This window comes from Fistularia commersonii, chromosome 4 (genome assembly GCF_037954325.1).
Source record: "Fistularia commersonii isolate RoL2024-O1a breed Wild chromosome 4, RoL_Fcom_v1.0, whole genome shotgun sequence".
NCBI lineage: Eukaryota > Metazoa > Chordata > Actinopteri > Syngnathiformes > Fistulariidae > Fistularia > Fistularia commersonii.
The window spans coordinates 2,977,386-2,994,928 of record NC_141287.1 but is presented as its reverse complement, the minus strand read 5'-3'; the positions used below and the strand labels follow the sequence as shown (position 1 = coordinate 2,994,928).

Here is a 17,543-nt window from a genome sequence, read left to right as displayed (position 1 = left end):
CTCTCACATTTACGCCTCTCTTCTGCATAATTTTGTTTGGCAACTTGGAAAAAAAGGGCCATTTACGGCCCGCGACGCTGCGCCGGATCGATAGTTTATTTCGACATCTCCGCAACCTTTTGACATCCGGCACGTTCCGGTCAAGAAATAAACAAACGTCACGCGTCGGCCGAAGGCGGGCCGTGTGCGGGAACGGGGAGGGCGCGACGGAGGGGGAGGAGGAGGAGGAGGAGGGGGGGGAGTTGCAACTCACGCCAGTGAAGAGGAAATAATCACAATGTTACCTTCTCGTGAATTATTGAGCACGTTCTGCCTTTTTTTAGCCCGGCTCGGCGCGTGGCGTTCTCAGCCGGACTGCGTGCGAGGGCGCCTTTCCCCTGATTTTATTTCTTTTTTTTGACAGCTGTGTTGCCGCCGATAAGCGAGACGGCGCGAGACGATCAAGTCGGGAGACGAGCGTTCAGAGCGGCGGCGGTAGCGGCAGCGGCAGCAGCGGCAGCAGCGGCAGCGGCGGCGCTCTGGTCACAAGAAGCCGTGGCGGCAGCAGAAGCAGCAGCAGAAGCAGCAACAGCTCCTCTATCAGTCACAGCTCAGGCAGCCACGGCAGCAGCAGCAGCAGCAAGAAACTCTCCTCTCTTTTTTCCTCTTCCCTCTCCGGAGTTGTTTCCTCACTCCGACGGCGGTAAAAGCTCTCACGGGCGCGCACGTCATCGCGGGAAGTCCGAGGGAAGCGATCCGGGGCCGATAGCCGGCATCGAAACTCCCAAGCGCAGACCTGGCTGCCCCCATGCCTATCGAATTTGTTTGCAAAATTAAATTTGCAGAGGAGGACGAGAAGCAGAAAGCCAAGCAGGATGGGGACAAGGAGAGTCTGATCGAGGAGAGCTGCGCGCCTCCGGCGAAGGATTTGGCCGGCTTTGCCAACTCCTGCTCCCTGCACGGCATCAACCACATCTTCGTGTCCGGTCGCCTGGGCATCCGTCAGTCCCTCTGGGCGCTCGCCTTCCTGACCTCGCTGGCGCTGTTTGTTTACCAAGCGGCCAAGTGCGCCATCTCCTACCTGGAGCACCCGCACGTCACCGCGCTGAACGAGGAGGCCAGTCCGGAGATGGTGTTCCCCGCCGTGACCATCTGCAACATCAACCGCTTCCGCTTCTCCGCGCTCACCGACGCCGACATCTACCACCTGGCCAACCTGACGGGCCTCCCGCCCAAAAACAGGGACGGCCACAAGCCCTCCGACTTGATGTATCCGGCGCCGGACATGCAGGACATCTTCAACCGGACGGGGCACCAGCTGGACGAGATGCTCATGAGCTGCAATTTCAGCGGGCAGAACTGCTCGGTGGAGGACTTCTCCGTGGTGAGTGGGAACTTCTCCAAACTTTTATCCCGAGTGTGTGTGTGTGTGTGTGTGTGTAACTTTCACCGAACTCCCAAACAAAGAAGCGTGAAAAGAAAAGGGAGAGCTCCGCCATCCGCCTCCCCATGCATGATTCATGGCCGCCGAGCCGCGTCTTCTTTTTCCGCTTCTTCCAAGTTTCTCCCGACACACACAAAAAAAAAAAAAACAAAAACGCCATCCGTCGTGGCTCGGATCAGACGAAACCACAGAGAACCTGTTTTTGTTTTCCCCCCCTTCCCTTCCCTCTACCTCCGAGCGCGAGCTGTGGGGGGACGACGGAGCGACGCCTCCCTCGCCGCCGCTTTTCAATCCTCCCGCTGAGTTTGAATATTTCAAAGACATGATTTTTGCATTAGCCCCGATTAACTGAAAGTGTATCCTCGCACGTGTGTGTGTGTGTGTTTGCGGTCGCATTCACGCCGCTATTTATTAGCGGCGTCGTCCTTGCGGGAGATGGATTTCCCCCCCGCGTTCCTGCAGGAATGGGAATATGCAATTGCGTTAGCGATGATAAAGTGCGGGTGTCACTTCTTAATGGGGTGTGTGTTCGGACACACACTCTGCTCGACGCTCGTTTCCGCTTGCAAAGTCACCGCTCTCCCCGAGCCCACGTCCACATCCAGGTCGGGTGAAACATCTCAAAGTTGAGGTCGACCTCAGGAAACGGCCCGAGGTAACAAGTCAGGGTTTATAAGGCGTAAAAATGTTTGTATTTATCTAAAAGTCCTGCGAGGAGTCGGACGCGGTCACACCGCCGGAAAAGTTCACGAGTTGCTTCCGGCGTGTTTGACGGTGACGTCCTCCCCGTCGCCACGGAAACGCATTTATCGCGAGCGGATCCTGACGTCCGAGGAGGAGCGGCGACTCCTTCGGACGCCGGCTGTTTTCAGCGGCTCCTTCTTCCTCTCTACCAGCTGTGCCGTCCGGCGTATCTGCATTTTCAGCATGTGTGTGTGTGTGTGTGTGTGTGTGTGTGTGTGTGGGGGGTTGTCACTTAGATTTGTTACAGGCTACTTGCTGCCACCACACACAAGACAAATCACTTACCGCGAATCCCGACCAGGCGGTGCGCGGGGAGGAAGGGCGCCGCGGGAGCCGAATCCGAAGGGAAAGAAAGTACAGTCATTATTATTGGATGTGTGCTATTAATCACATGCAAACGTGCACGGAGCCAGTTTGTGCACACGTGCAAAAGGTCTCCTGGACGTCCCCCGAGGGGCTTCTTGTAATGTGTTTTCCTTCGATTGATCAGGTCGGGCGCTCCGGCTTTTTTATTTCGGGTAACGGCGGCCGCGCCCCAGACGCCGGAGACAATCGCATTTGTTATTCCTCCCTGACATTTGCACTCAAACTCCCTTTTTTTTGTGTGTGTGTTTGATGCAGAATTCAATCCGTAATTGCGTGAACGTTTTTTTTTTTTTTTTTTTTTTTTTTTTTATTGGATTTGACTTTTTGCGCACGTCCATTTTTTTCCGGAAGTCACAAGTCCGGCCCTCTCCTGAATAACCGAAGGGGAAAAAAAATCGCGTCTTTCGTTTTGCGATAACAAGTGGCTTCCTCGTAATTACAGATTACGGCGGCGGCGTTATCAGATTTGGACGGATCCCCTCTGTGTGTGACGTGATCTATAAACGGTTGACGTCCTCCATGTTTGTTTTATAGATAATTGAATGTTTGACATCATAACACACGCGCTATTCACCTTTTATTGTGGGACGTGAACCCCAAGTCATTAATGTAAATCAATTCAGCGAACAAATCTCCCGAGTGTGTGTGTGTGTGTGTGTGTCACTAACAGCGCATGTGAGAGCGTTTACAACTTCTAATTTATTGATGCCGAGCTGATTTTTTTTTACATCCTCGGGGTTCTTTAACATTAATGCAGCCACGTTCTGCTGGAGAACTCGCTAGCACGTCACTGGGAAACGCTTTTTTTTTTTGCCTTTATGCGACGTATAAACTAAATATTTGTTGCGTTTTTTTTTTTTCAACTACAGAAATTATATTTCAGCAAAACATTTTGAACTTGAAAAAGACATCAGGTCGAAGGTTTCTTTGAAGGAAAACACTCAATGTCCATTTGCGTCCTTCTTGCATTTACGAACAAAAACCGCCGGCAGCGAACCGAACACGTCCTCCTTTTACCGACACGTCGCTTCGGAGGAGCGACATTTTTAATTTTAACACGTTTTATTTAGACGCTACAAGATCAACATAATCGTCCAATTAAAAATTAAAACTTTTCGGAAGGGTTAAAAAAGAGCTTAAAAAAAGGGTTAAAAAAGAGCAGCCTGCTACTGATGGACGCGCAGCCAGTTCATCCATGATTGGTTAATTGCAGAAAACAAATTTATTACTGGAATTTCTTTATTTATTGATAAATTTATTAATATTTATTAATTGATAAAATATAAATTATTTTTATAAGGCCGCCATGTTTGCAACCCTCCTTTCCTAAAAACACGTCAAACCCACGAATCCGATCATATGGGGGATTCTGTAGCCGGTGTGTGTGTGTGTGTGTGTTCACGTACAGACGGCCGTGGGAGTGACGGGAGTCCCGGCGGGTTCGGAGTCTGAACACGGCTCGACGAACCCCCCGATGTCTCGCCCGGTCGGAGTGTGTGAGCGTGAAAGTGACCGGCCTGATTCCCCGCCAGCCTTGTCAATTAGCCGTCCGCCGCTCCGCCGCTGTGGGTGTTCCTGCCGCTTAGCGCCCGTCCGGCTCGCCATTGTTTGTCTCGGTTACCTGCGAAATGTTTCAAAAATGTCTCAAAAAACTCTCGTGAACGCGTGCGGATTTATTTCCCGGATTTTCACGTCACAGGACACACACCTGCAGACGGATGACGCTCCGAGAGCCTTGAGGTGCTTCGGAGTACCTTTTTCTGGGGGTGTTTCTGCAGGGGGGGGGGGACCTGATTGGAAAGTAGAAATAAAGATTTGAGAGAACCGTGCAGACGCGTTTAATGTTTTAAAAGCTGCATTTAATCTGCATTTAAAAGATGTGATAGAAAATGCATTTATACTTGAAACACACACACACACACACACTCACAATGGACTTGGCTTTCAATTCAAAAGGATCATGTTTTGTCAGTTTGTTTTCAAGCCGATGTGTGTCAGGAGGAAGATGAGCATCTTCAGGGGTTCTCTGAACATTCCGGAGATCCATTGATTGTTCGATTCTTTGGTTATCGATCCACGCACAGGAAACGGAAGGAAAAAAAAAAAAAAAAAAAAAAAAATCGTTGCGTCATGTGACCAGGCGCTGCAGTTAGCCTTCCTGTGTGAAGTTTCCGTGTTATCCACGTCTGCTCGGGTTCCTCGGGGTTCCTCGGGGTTCCTCGGGGTTCTCCAGCGGTCCAGACGCATGCAGGTTGTCTGGACGTGTGAATGAGAGGCTGAGCAGCTGTAGGTTTGTTTGTTGTTTGTTTAGAAGTTTATTAGGACAGAGTACAAATACATTAAGCACAGAAGCAGAGATGTTTGTACCAGATTGTAGCTCACAGCTAATTTCCATCTGTAGTCCTGGACAATGCAAATATAAAGCTGTATAAAATAGACAATATATATAAAATATACAGATAGGCAATAAAATAACTATACGATATATAAACAGGCAATAAAATATGTATCTTGCAAGTTGAAAGTGCTATTGCTGTGATATTGTTACTTTGGTCATCAAAATACCCGTCTGGCATTGTTAGCGTTAGCATGTTTGGTGCTCCAGGATCCAATTTTTAACGGCCCGTGTAAAATCAGGTGTGAAAATCAGTCCACCTGCGGTCCAGGGTGAACCCGTCTCTCTCGATCAATGCAGGGATAGCGTGATCTGCCTTCAGCCGTCTGGGCGCGTGATTGGCCGAACCACCGGGACATCCAGGAAGTACTTTGTTTACACCGTTTACATCCCTTTGGTCTCATTGAACGCAGCGCTAGCATCGATGCTGCAATCTTAGCCGGTTTAGCTTCGGCTGTTAGCTTCCTGCCGTCGTCACACCTGAAACCACAGCTGATCGTAGTTCAGGCGCACCTCAGAAGGTTAGCGACCTGCAGCAGGTGCGTGGAGAAGGACCACCATGGGAGGATCCTTCGCTCGGGGTGCAAAGGAGACGCGAAGCTAGCGTCCTAAAGATCTCAGCACATCTCAGGGGAGGAGACCAGAACCACCTCCAGGGATCTTCTGTCCTGAGGCCTCCTGCCTCCCAGCGTTTATAGTCCTCCACCGATCTCCTCAGGTGGCGTCCATGACCCGCTGCCGGTCAACAACCAAGCGGCAAACAGCAGAAACATCAGAAACTCTTTGGAGGTTTGACGGGGAGAATCGGCGCTTCGGGGATTTTTAACTCGGCGACAAAAGGTCTCCGCTGTGAAGATGCTGAACCTCCTCCTCCTCCTCCTCCCCCATGGGAGTCTTTTACTCACACAGACATTTGTCTCTTCCTGACAAGTCATACACCAGGCTGTTGGTAGTGCTAATGTGTTCACACACACACACACACAGAAACATGAGTATTGAGCGTGTTTGGTAGATAGAACGACACACACACACACACACACAGGTTTCATCGCAGATTGAGAAAGTTGGCTTGCGAGATTGATCACGGCTCCTGCGTGTTCCCCTCCCTCTCTGGAATCGATGCATCCTTCAGTCACCCACCTCCACCAGGACTTCTGTGACTAATTATCTCCAGCTCGTGGTCCAGCCTCGACCTCGGAAGCATCTGTTGATGCTTCCGAGGGTAGCAAGGAAGGCGTCGTTTTTTTTTTTTCCAGTCGATATACAAGGGCTGGCTTTTCCCTAAAGGGCGGCGACGCCAGGTGACGAAGAGACGTTTGGATGTACTGGGGAAATTAGAAATAACTGCCGTGCTCCGATTTGGTTCCAGGAAGTTGTAGCTTAGCATTCCCACAGGCGGTGAGGGGCCACCTCACCTTCAGCTCCACACAAAACAAACCAGAGAAGAAGAAGATGAAGCGGACACCTTGGACTATCGGGTGTTTGGAGTGTTTATATCTTCTCCCTGCGCTGGGAAGAGCTCCTTTAGCTGTTAGCTAACTCCACACTTGCTCTGGTCCATAAACCATCTGAGCTTGGAGGTCTTCCTCACTTCAATTCACGCTGTTTCTGTCCGTTCCTTCATCCTGTCATTGAATAATAACCTCGGACTATCGTTTTTATCTTCTTCCTGCAATGTGGAGAACTCCATTAGCCGTTAGCTAACTCTGCGCTTATTCTGGACCTTCTGAGGGGTAGCAGGACAGAAGAGCTTGGACCTCTTTGTCGCTCCATCTTCTGCTTGTTTTTGTCCAAGAAAACATCTGACCGTTTCAAAATGGTGTTCAGCTCTCCGGAGGAAAGCGTCTGGAAAACCGCGTCTTATGAGCTCCACCGAACATCAACCACCTGGAACCTGCGAACCGAGGTCCACCATCCTGGTTCCTCTGCAGTCCCAACACACCGAGAAATGTCCTCGTTCCCGGAGACCTTCCGGGAGCCGCACCAAGTTCCCTCGGCGAGCGAGCGTCTGATTGCAGATGAGTGACATCGGAGGTGAATTTTCCGCGATTAAACCGAAAGGGACGGTCGGCTTTCTTTTATTTTTGCGTGCGTGGTGAAATATCACCTTTTGGACCGTCACTATAGCGATAACTAACCAGCTCATCTGCGTGTTATTCTTTCCGTCGTGGGTAAAACCCGAGTGGGGATAAAGGTGTTTTATTTTTTTATACCACTGAGCTCTTTCTCCCTCGCACTCCTTCTAAGCCGATGTGACATTTTCAAGTCGGACTTCCAAACTGCCTCCAGGCTGTTTGTCCCAAAGACAAAGACGCCCGGGGTTTCCGACCCCTGACACACTCCTTTGGGGTGGATTTTGTAAGCAAATCGGCATCCGGTGTTTTTTAAGGTACGCTGAGGACGCAAGCTGGTCCAGAATACAAACTCTGGGTTCCAATAAGGATCCACATTATGGGCTTATCTCGCAAAGCCGCTCTTATCAGGACAACTTTGTCTCCTATCTCGGAAAATGTTCCTACATAATTCATCAGTGATATATTTTCCGGCTCTGATTCATTCGCAGTGCGAGTGTGTATTTTCCCCACAGTGCTTTTGTAGCTCATCAATTATCCTGAATTACTGAAATTTTATGGATCTGGAGAAGGCACTAGACCGTGTCCTGGGACAGTCCTATTGGGGGTTGCTCCAGGAACACGGGGTACCCTGAACCCCCTCCACATTGCCGGTAGTTAGTTGGATTTGGTTCCGGGTGAGTTGGACTCCACCAGGGCTGCCCTTTGTCGCTGATTCTGTTCATAACTTTGATGGACAGAATTTGTAGGCGCAGCCGGGGCCTGGAAGGTATCCGGTTCGGCGGCCGCGGGATCGAGTCTTTGATTTCTGCAGATGATCTGGTTCTGTTGGCGGCCGGTGAGGGTCGGCACCTCCAAATCTGAGGCCGCGGTCAACTGGAAACAGGTTGAGTGACCACTCCGGGTCGGGGAAGAGGGAGGATTTCAAGTAGGGTCTTGTCAACAAGTGAGGGAAGGATGACGGACAGAGGATCAGTGCAGTGTCTGCAGTGATGTGGACTCTTAAGTGTCCCGATGAAGAGGAAGCTGAGCCAGAAGGCGACGCTCTCAATCTACATGCCTACCCTCACCTGGGGTCATGAGCTGTGACCCGAAGAACGAGATCCTGGATACAAGCGTCCGAAATGCCTTTTCCCCGCAGGGTGGCCAGACTCTCCCTTGGAGATAGGGTGAGAAGTTTGGAGCTTGGAGTACTCTTGCTGCTCCTCTGAGAGAGGAGTCAGATCAGGTGTCTTGGGCATCTGGGAGGAGGCCACAGGGAAGACCCAGGACACACTGGACAGACTAGGCCTCCAGGCTAGCTGGACCATGTGGCTGGGGAGAGGCAAATCTGGACCTCACTGCTCCGGCCGCTGCCCCCGCCAAGCGACTTTGGTACTGATGGATGGATACTGAGAGATCGTGTCCAAAAAAAACATGCCGAGTTTATTAGAGACTCTAAGATACCCATATGTGAACGAGATGCTGAACGACTGCACGTCTCTGTTGGTAGGCCTGGAAACCCCAATGGCAGCCGGGATGATCACCTAGATTATTCCGATGCGAAGTATCCTCAAATCCGGTTGTTTATCTTTCCGCTCTCTTGAGTTTGTTCTGGTCAGCTCTGTCAAACTGTCGGCACCAGCACCCCTGCCCGCAGGACGCGTGTATAGATAATGAATGAATGAACCGACTCTTTGGAGTTGTAAGTAAAGCAGAGAGCATTGTGAAGGTAGCCCACTGTCATTCTGAAAGCCTTCGGTACAATTTTAATGAAGACTCCGCTGCTCAGCTGCCGGGGCGGCATTTTGTTTTTTCGTGTTACCCCGACCCTGAAAGCCTTCACGGGTATTCTGCTAAAACTTTAACCAAGCCTGCTTTTAGGACACATAATGTGTTCACACTCCACCCCAGCCTGGCCTCTATAGTGCACTTGAATTGCTCGGCGCAGGGGAAAACAAAGTTACCTTGGAGGATTATCCAATAAAAACGATATTTTAACAAAAGATAAAAAAGGTCTTTATGTTGTTGGAGCTCTATTTTCTTAGTGGAGACCGGACTCTCACAGAGCGCCGGCTGATTTTATTGTTTGACCAGGAGATGAAAGGATAATAAAATGGAGCGACGCCACGAGGCAGTTGTAACTTCGTTCCTCAGCTAAGCTACCCAAGAACCCACGCCACTTTGATGACTCTTTCCATGCTAACAGCCTCCTTCAAAAGAAATACAGAGCCGCGCCTTTGTCGACTTTTATGATGCCCGGTGGTGACAGGCTTTATTGTAACTCCAAAAATCAGACAGAATTCCATGGCTTGAATAAAAGCGGAGGGTTGAAATACAAACTCTTAAGCGAAGAGAGAAGAAAGAAAGGGTCAAAAAGCAGAGAAACTCCGGGGGGTCTGGATCTTCACGGGAGGCCGTTGAGTTCCATTGTTGGGTTCATGCATTTCCTATTTCAAACGGCTCTCAGATGTCACGGCCAGAGCGACTCGGGTGGAAATGTCAGTCGGCTACAAATCAACTACTGGAAGAAGCACACAGCACAAATGTCAGGGTGGATATTTACCCCTGACTTGGCGAGTCATACGAGTCCGCCACGTCATCTGCTCCTTTTTTCCCCCAACTCGAGTGCCATGCCAGGATCCCTTCTGCTTTCCCCGAGGCCACGTTTACGCCACGGCGGCTTCGGGCGGGACTGCGAACGGTATGGAAACACGCCGGAGTCTTTGAAATACGAGCATTCTCGCCAGCGGCCATGCATGGTTGGTGGAGCATGACAACAATGGAGGACTCTAGAGTACCATGACCGGTATGACTCCCAGTCCAGATTGTCTTGGAACTGACCGGGACAATCACACCTCATCGGCCACGAGCAGTTTTAGCATTATTGCGCAGACAGGAAGTAGCTCGGCGTTCCTGGCTGTTTCCTACCGTCAGGTGGGAGAACATTTGCAAGATGCTGCTGTTTGTACACCAAAAACCGAATGAAGCGTTGTTCTGTAAACAGGCGGCGGTAGTGTCTCATCAGTGTTCTTGTATGCCCTTCCCCTAACGTGCCCTCCAAACCCCCCGAGTAGCGGAACAGATGCAGACACGGTTTGAACGGCCGCGGGCGAAACGTTAAGGTGTCATGACAGGTGGGGTATTTTGTCCGAGTCTATATGTGGCCGATGACTTTGAGATGTAAACCGGTCCTGCTGCGCGATGCGCTTCGCAGATTCCTCTTGGGAAGGGGGAGGAGATTAGTCGGGTAACTTGGAGGTTGCGTCGGCAGTGAATGCGGCCGTGGCGCTGAAAATCACCCTATTACTTAATAATGTACACTAAGCGTATGGAACAATACAATGTAGTGCAGAACACTGAATAATTCAAGCTTAGGTCTTCCCGATGTCAACGGCTCCGAGTGGCCGTCGTTGAGGTAATTTGCCGCGCGGGAAACCCTGCGATGGGTTTCGCAGATTCACGAGGAATCATTTGCACACTAAAAACAAATGGGCCTCTTTAAACCGGATCTTCGGGTGCCGCGACGTCGAGAACCCGGCTTGGAGAAGCGCTATCCGGCGGTGCACGGCGTGATGTGGACAGCCCACTCTACTGTCAAATGCTAGAATAAACAGCTATAAGTAGAAATGACACCAGGGAGAAAGCACCGACAATAACCAACAAAATGAAAATAATTCGGGGGGCTTTACGGCACGTCTCCTTCCAAAGAGGCCCAGCGAATCACGGTGATTTTTACCGGCTAATGGGCCCTGGGATGCCGTTTTAGGTGTGAAGAAGGAAAAACGTGTAAACGACGAAGGTGGCTCTGGTGCCCATGTGACTTTTTGGGACAATCTGGCAGCCGTGGATGTTCTCCTTATGCTTCTGCTGCTTGATTAGGCAACCTAGTCTTACAGGGTTCTAGGAGTCAAGCCACATATCCAATTTTCTTGTTATTCTTTTACTCTTATTCCTCTCAGGACACGGCTGCCTGAGACTCATCCAGCTACCGGATGGTCTTGTTACTCATCATCAGCGTTCCAGTATTTCCCCCTTGTGTGTTTTCCTTGTCATTCCGACCATCTTTGCTTTCCGTGGCCCGACCCCAGACTGGAGAAACAAATTTTTCATTGAGAACCTCCAGACTGGTGGTGTCTGTAACTATGGCTATTATTCTTTCAAAATTGGAAATCGATGTTTGGTCTCACAAAAAATACAGCTATGACTTTCTTGCCCCTTTGCCCCTTCTTCCAATCACATTGGGTTCATGTTGCGTTCATGCTAACAAGGACATGTGGTTGTTCAATCCCTCATAGACTCGGGGCGACTGAGGCTCGGTCGGTAGAGGTGGCGCCTTGAGGTTGGTGGTTCGATCCCCAGATACCGAACCCCCCGTTGGTCCCAGCGGTATATTTGGCGCCTTCGCATGGCACGTCCGCTTATGGATGTAATCCAGCATACAGCGCTATGTCGGCGCAAGCCATCTACATGTTTACAAATGTGACGCTTCTGGCGGGTGATCCGACATCTCAAATGTCCAACAAGCTGAAATTGGCTGCAGCACATCTTACTGGCCATTTAGCAAAGCCCTTCAGTAGTTTCCAAAGAGGCCCCTCTCGCTGGAAAAGCACCATCCAAAAATTGAGTTTGGTGCACCAAAGCCCTCCCCTAATGTGCCTTGGATGGCCTGCGGCTAAAATTATTCAACTAACGCCTCAGGGGAGAAGAGACCTCCAAAGAAAAGAATTCCAGGGCTTTGCGTCAAACACGCATTTGACTTTCAACACGTAAATTGACCCCTTTATAAAGAATTGCCTGTCATCGGAAATGTGGTTGAGGCTTCGTGATGAACGGCAGCTCATTTTTACCCTTGTTTTTCCGACGAACGGCCGGATATCGGTTCGCTACTCAGATGTCCCAGTCACTGCTTCTTCATTTCTTTGAAGACGATTTTTGCCCTCAAATGTTCTGTGCATGGGGACCCTGAATCATAAGTACTGCTTGTCACCGAGCCAGTAAACCTCCTTTTGGTTTTGATAATGAGAGTTAAATGCCTGCCATGTCTGCCCTCAGGTACAAATGGAGTTGATCACTCATGCCGATAAGAAGCTATGCCAATCACGCCGTTAAAAGCACAGCAGCTCACGGCTCACCGAAGCTCCTCCCATTGTGGAACGTGCTGGTGTTGTGGCTTCTTCAAAGAAACGTGTTTAAGCAGGTTGGAAAGCGTGGAGAAAAGAGTCGGCGGTACTATGAGATAGAAGAATATCAGCCAGAATTAAAGGAAAGTTGGACAAGACAGTGGTGAGACCAGCAATGCTGTATGGTCTACATTACATTATGGTCTACAGACGCTTTTATCCAAAGCGACTTACAATCGAGGACATAAGGACTGCAAATACACTTGCAAATACACGATGCACAGGAAATATACAGAACAGTAAGCTTGGGTTAGTGAGTTGTTTTTTTTTTTGACAAAGACGTACACAAACGTACACTCACACTGCATAGCCTAACTTGGTGCCTAACCTGATCTGGGGCATCAGCGCAGTAAAAAGTCCTGAAAGAGAACAGTTTTTACCTGCTTCTTGAAGGTTGAGAGAGATGATGCTGGTCTTGTTGCTTCCGGAAGTTTGTTCCGCCACTGAGGTAGTAGAACTGAGAACAGTTTGGCCTGAGATGGCTTAGAGCGAGCAGAAGGTACTGCTAGTAGGTTTGTATTAGAGGAACGCAGCTCTCTGCCGGGAGCTACAGGAGGCAGAGCTGGAGGTCGCAGAGATGAAGATGTTGAGGTTCTCTGTGGGCCACCAGGATGGATGGGCTCAGGAATGAGTCCAGCAGAGGGACGGCACATGGTAGATGTTTTGGTCAGAGTAGCCAAACTGAGATGGTCGGGTCATTTGGAAGTTGTTGCTGATAATTGTCGACCAAAGTTACTGAGAAGGGTGTAGAAGGGACTAGCTTTGGATTACAAATAGACCAGGCGGCGAGAGCTTCGTTTTCGATTCAAATGTTCCCGATTGTTTTTGAGCCGCATGAACCCCTAACTCGCACCCTTGCAAGAAGACTCTGTACTGTCTTGTTTGCTGTTAAAGAAAGTCCAAGTTTACACACTCCATCCCACGGCATCGATTTAGAGCTCTGACAGGGGACATGCTCCATCTCCCCTGAAATGTCTGCTTCAGCTCCCCCTTTTGAGAACGACCTGCTGGGTTTATTTAATGACTTCGCTCTATGGTTTCTTCGTTGCTGCACAAGAAAGAGGCCTCCTTATCTTCCCTTTGTAGCTCGGCACAAACAAGCCACAGTGCTCTGATTTATCACGACCCGTTTCTCGAAATTAGATGCTGACAAATGAACTCGATATAACACGTGGAGGTACAGAAAAACAAAACCAGCTATCGTAGTCGGGGAACTCGAGTGCAGTCGCCGTTAGTTTCGAGCCCGAATGCCGAGCACATGCGAGCCTCCTCCTCATTATCTAAGTAGAGTGTCAGTGGCTATTCTTTCATGTTGGGTTCCGTCCATGTCGACAAAATACTTGACCGTCAAAAGCAAGAGCACGGCTTTTGATTTCTCCTGCCGAGTCTCATCTCATCTCATCAACCAAGCGTCGCATCACGCCTGGAAGTATCAATGCCTACTTTACGAGAGCTTGTAATAGCAGTCGTCCCAGCTCATCTCCTGTGGACAGTTCGATTTCACAGATGTGTGATTGACTTGGAGTTACATTGTGTTGTTTAGGTGTTCCTTTGTTTTACAGGATATATGTATGTATGTACATGTACTGTATGTAGATATATGTGCATATTGGATATGTGTATGTGTTAATATATACACTCACCGGCCACTTTATTAGGTACACCATGCTGGTAACGGGTTGGACCCCCTTTTGCCTTCAGGACTGCCTCAATTCTTGGTGGCATAGATTCAAGAGGGTGCTGGAAGCGTTCCTCAGAGAGTTTGGTCCATATCGACGTGATGGCATCACACGGTTGGTGCAGATTTGTCGGCTGCACATCCATGATGCCGATCTCCCGTCCCACCACATCCCAAAGATGCTCTATTGGATTGAGATCTGGTGACTGTGGAGGCCATTTGAGTCCAGTGAACTCATTGTCATGTTCAAGAAACCAGTCTGAGATGATTCCAGCTTTATGACATGGCGCATTATCCTGCTGAAAGTAGCCATCAGAAGTTGGGTACATTGTGGTCATCAAGGGATGGACATGGTCAGCAACAATACTCAGGTAGGCTGTGGCGTTGCAACGATGCTCAATTGGTACCAAGGGGCCCAAAGAGTGCCAGGAAAATATTCCCCACACCGTTACACCACCACCACCAGCCTGAACCGTTGATACAAGGCAGGACGGATCCATGCTTTCATGTTGTCGACGCCAAATTCTGACCCGACCGTCCGAATGTCGCGGCAGAAATCGAGACTCATCGGACCGGGCGACGTTTTTCCAATCTTCTATTGTCCAATTTCGATGAGCTCGTGCAAATTGTAGCCTCAGTTTCCTGTTCTTAGCTGAAAGGAGTGGCACCCGTGGTCTTCTGCTGCCATAGCCCATCTGCCTCAAAGTTGGACGTCCTGTGGGTTCAGAGATGCTCTTCTGCCGACCTTGGTTGGAACGGGTGGTTATTTGAGTCACTGTTGCCTTTCTATCAGTTGGAACCAGTCTGGCCATTCTCCTCTGACCTCTGGCATCAACAAGGCATTTCCGCCCACAGAACTGCCGCTCACTGGATATTTTTTCTTTTTCGGACCATTCTATGTAAACCCTAGAGATGGTTGTGCGTGAAAATACCGGTAGATCAGCAGTTTCTGGAATACTCAGACCAGCCCTTCTGGCACCAACAACCACGCCACGTTCAAAGTCGCTCAAATCACCTTTCTTACCCAAACTAATGCTCGGTTTGAACTGCAGATTGTCTTGACCATGTCTACATGCCTTAATGCACTGAGTTGCCGCCGTGTGATTGGCTGATTAGAAATTAAGCGTAAACGAGCTTTTGGACAGGTGTACCTAATAAAGTGGCCGGTGAGTGTATATGTATATGTAAATACTGTATGTAATGCAGCCTCAGTGCGGCATCAGCTAGTGTCTCCTGAGCCAGTCCCAAAAAGCCAGGGATCCGACGTAAAACTTTTGCAAAAAGCCAAATATGCAAATCAAACCTTATAATCTCATAGCGGATCGGTTAAGGCCGGGTTAACAACGACCACCATTGGTACCGATGATCTACAGGGTGCGAATAGAAACTGGGCTACCGTAGGTCAAAGAAGGAGAGCAGAAAGGCGTGTTCGGAAGCGGAGACAGAAGAGGAAAGGCAAGACTCTGGGACGAGAGTAGGGACTTTGAATATTGGGACTATGACAGGAAAAGGTAGAGAGTTGGTCAACATGATGCAGAGAAGGAAGGTGGATATACTGTGTGTCCAGGAGACCAGGTGGAAAGGTAGTAAGGCTTGAAGCTTGGGAGCAGCTTTAAGTTGTACTATTATGGTACTGACAAGAAGAGAAATGGAGTAGAAGTTATCTTGAAGGACGAGTTTGTTAGGAGAAGCGTTCTGGAGGTGAAAAGAATGTCAGATAGACTTATGAGTCTGAATCTGGAAATTGAAGGTGTGATGCTCAGTGTTGTTCGTGGCTATGCCCCGCAGGTGGGATGTGAATCTGAAGAGAAGGAGAAGTTCTGGAATGAGTTGGATGAAGTGATGCAGAATATTCCCAGAAATGAGAGAGAGGTAATTGGTGCAGACTTCAATGGACTTGTTGGTGAAGGCAATAGAGGGGATGAAGAAGTGATGGGCAGATTTGGTATCCAGGATAGGAATGCAGAGGGACAGATGGTGGTAGATTTTGCAAAGAGGATGGAAATGGCTGTAGTGAACACTTGTTCCAGAAAAGACATAGGGAGCATAGGGTAACTTATAAGAGAGGAGGTAGGAGCACACAGGTAGACTACATCTTGTATAGACGAGGTAACCTGAAAGAGATCAGTGACTGCAAAGTAGTTGTAGGTGAGAGTGTAGCCAGACAGCATAGGATGGTGGTTTGTAGGATGATGAGGAGGATCAAGAGGGCAAATGCAGAGCAGAGGATGAAGTGGGGGGAGCTGTAAAGGGAGGAGTGTTGGATGGTGTTCAGAGAGGAGTTGAGAGGCTCTGGGTGGTCTGGGAGAGCTTCCAGATGATTGGACAACTACAGCTAATGTTATCAGGGAAACAGGTAGGAGAGTACTTGGTGTATTATCGAAGAAGTGGGACACTGAGAGGACTGAAGAGAACAGACAGGGGTTCAGGGAGAAACACAGTAAGGTAAAGATAGAGGTAGCAAAGGCAAAACAATGGGCATACGATGACTTGTATGCGTGGTTGGACAGTAAGCAGGAAGAAAATGATTTATACAGGTGAGAGATAAAGATGAAAAGGATGTACAACAGGTTCAGGTGACCAAGGATAGAGAGGGAAATGTATTGACAGATGCTAGAAGACTGATGGATAAGATGGAAAGAGCACTTTGAAGAGTCATGGGTATATGAGGTGAATATCGTCGACCACAAAGTAGCACAAATGAGTAAAAGTGAAGTAAGAAGGCATTGACGAGGATGAAGAGTGGAAGGGCAGTTGCTCCTGATGATATATCTTTGGAGGTGTGGAAGTGTCTAGGAGAGGCAGTGGTAGAGTTTCCGACTAGATTATTCCACAAGATCTTAGAGAGTGAGAAGATGCCAGAAGAATGGAGACAAAGTTTGAAGGTGATCGTTTTTAATAATCTAGGGAGAGTCTACAGAATTGCGGCAACTATAGAGGTATGCAGTTGATGAGCCATACAATGAAGTTTTGGGAAAGAGTAGTGGAAACTAGACTGAGAGCAGAAGTCTGCATTTGTGAACAGCAGTATGGCTTCATGCCTGGAAAGACGACTGCAGATGCAGTATTTGCTTTGTGAGTGCCAATAGAGAAGTATAGAGAAGGCCAGAGGGAGCTGCATTGGGTTTTAGAACCTAGAAAAAGCATATGACAGGGTGCCAAGAGAGGAACTCTGGTATTGTATGAGTGACATTGACGTATGTTAGACTGGTGCAGGACATGTATGTTAGCTGTGAGACAGTGGTGCAGTGTGCTGTTGGGGTAACAGAGAAGTTCAAGGCGGAGGTGGGACTCCATCAGGGATCAGCTCTGAGCCCAGTCGTCTTTGCAGTGGTGATGGACAGGCTGACAGATGAGGTGCGACAGGAATCTCAATGGACCATGATGTTTGCGGATGACATCGTGATCTGTAGAGAGAACAGACAACAGGTAGAGGAAAATCTAGAGAGGTGGAGGTATGCTCTGGAAAGGAGAGGAATGAAAGTGAGTCGCAGCAAGACAGAATATATGTGTGTGAATGAGAGGAACTCTAGTGGAACGGTGAGGCTACAGGGAGTGGAGATCAAGAAGCTGGAGGATTTCAGGTACTCGGGGTCAACAGTCCAGAGCAATGGAGAGTGCGGAAAAGAGGTGAAGAGACGGGTTCAAGCAGGTTGGAATGGGTGGAGAAAAGTGTCAGGGGTACCAAGAGATAGAAGACTAT

General features: G+C 49.1%; 1 protein-coding gene across 1 annotated transcript in view; it reads left to right on the top strand.

The window, feature by feature from the left end:
• Window positions 1-273: 273 nt before the first annotated feature.
• Window positions 274-17,543, top strand: part of asic4a (acid-sensing (proton-gated) ion channel family member 4a) — a 143,278-nt gene continuing 126,008 nt past the window's right edge. The window contains exon 1 of the mRNA XM_086144715.1: window positions 274-1,363. Coding sequence (XP_086000841.1) covers window positions 788-1,363 — 576 coding nt within the window. The 5' untranslated portion in view covers window positions 274-787. The remainder of the gene's footprint in view (window positions 1,364-17,543) is intronic.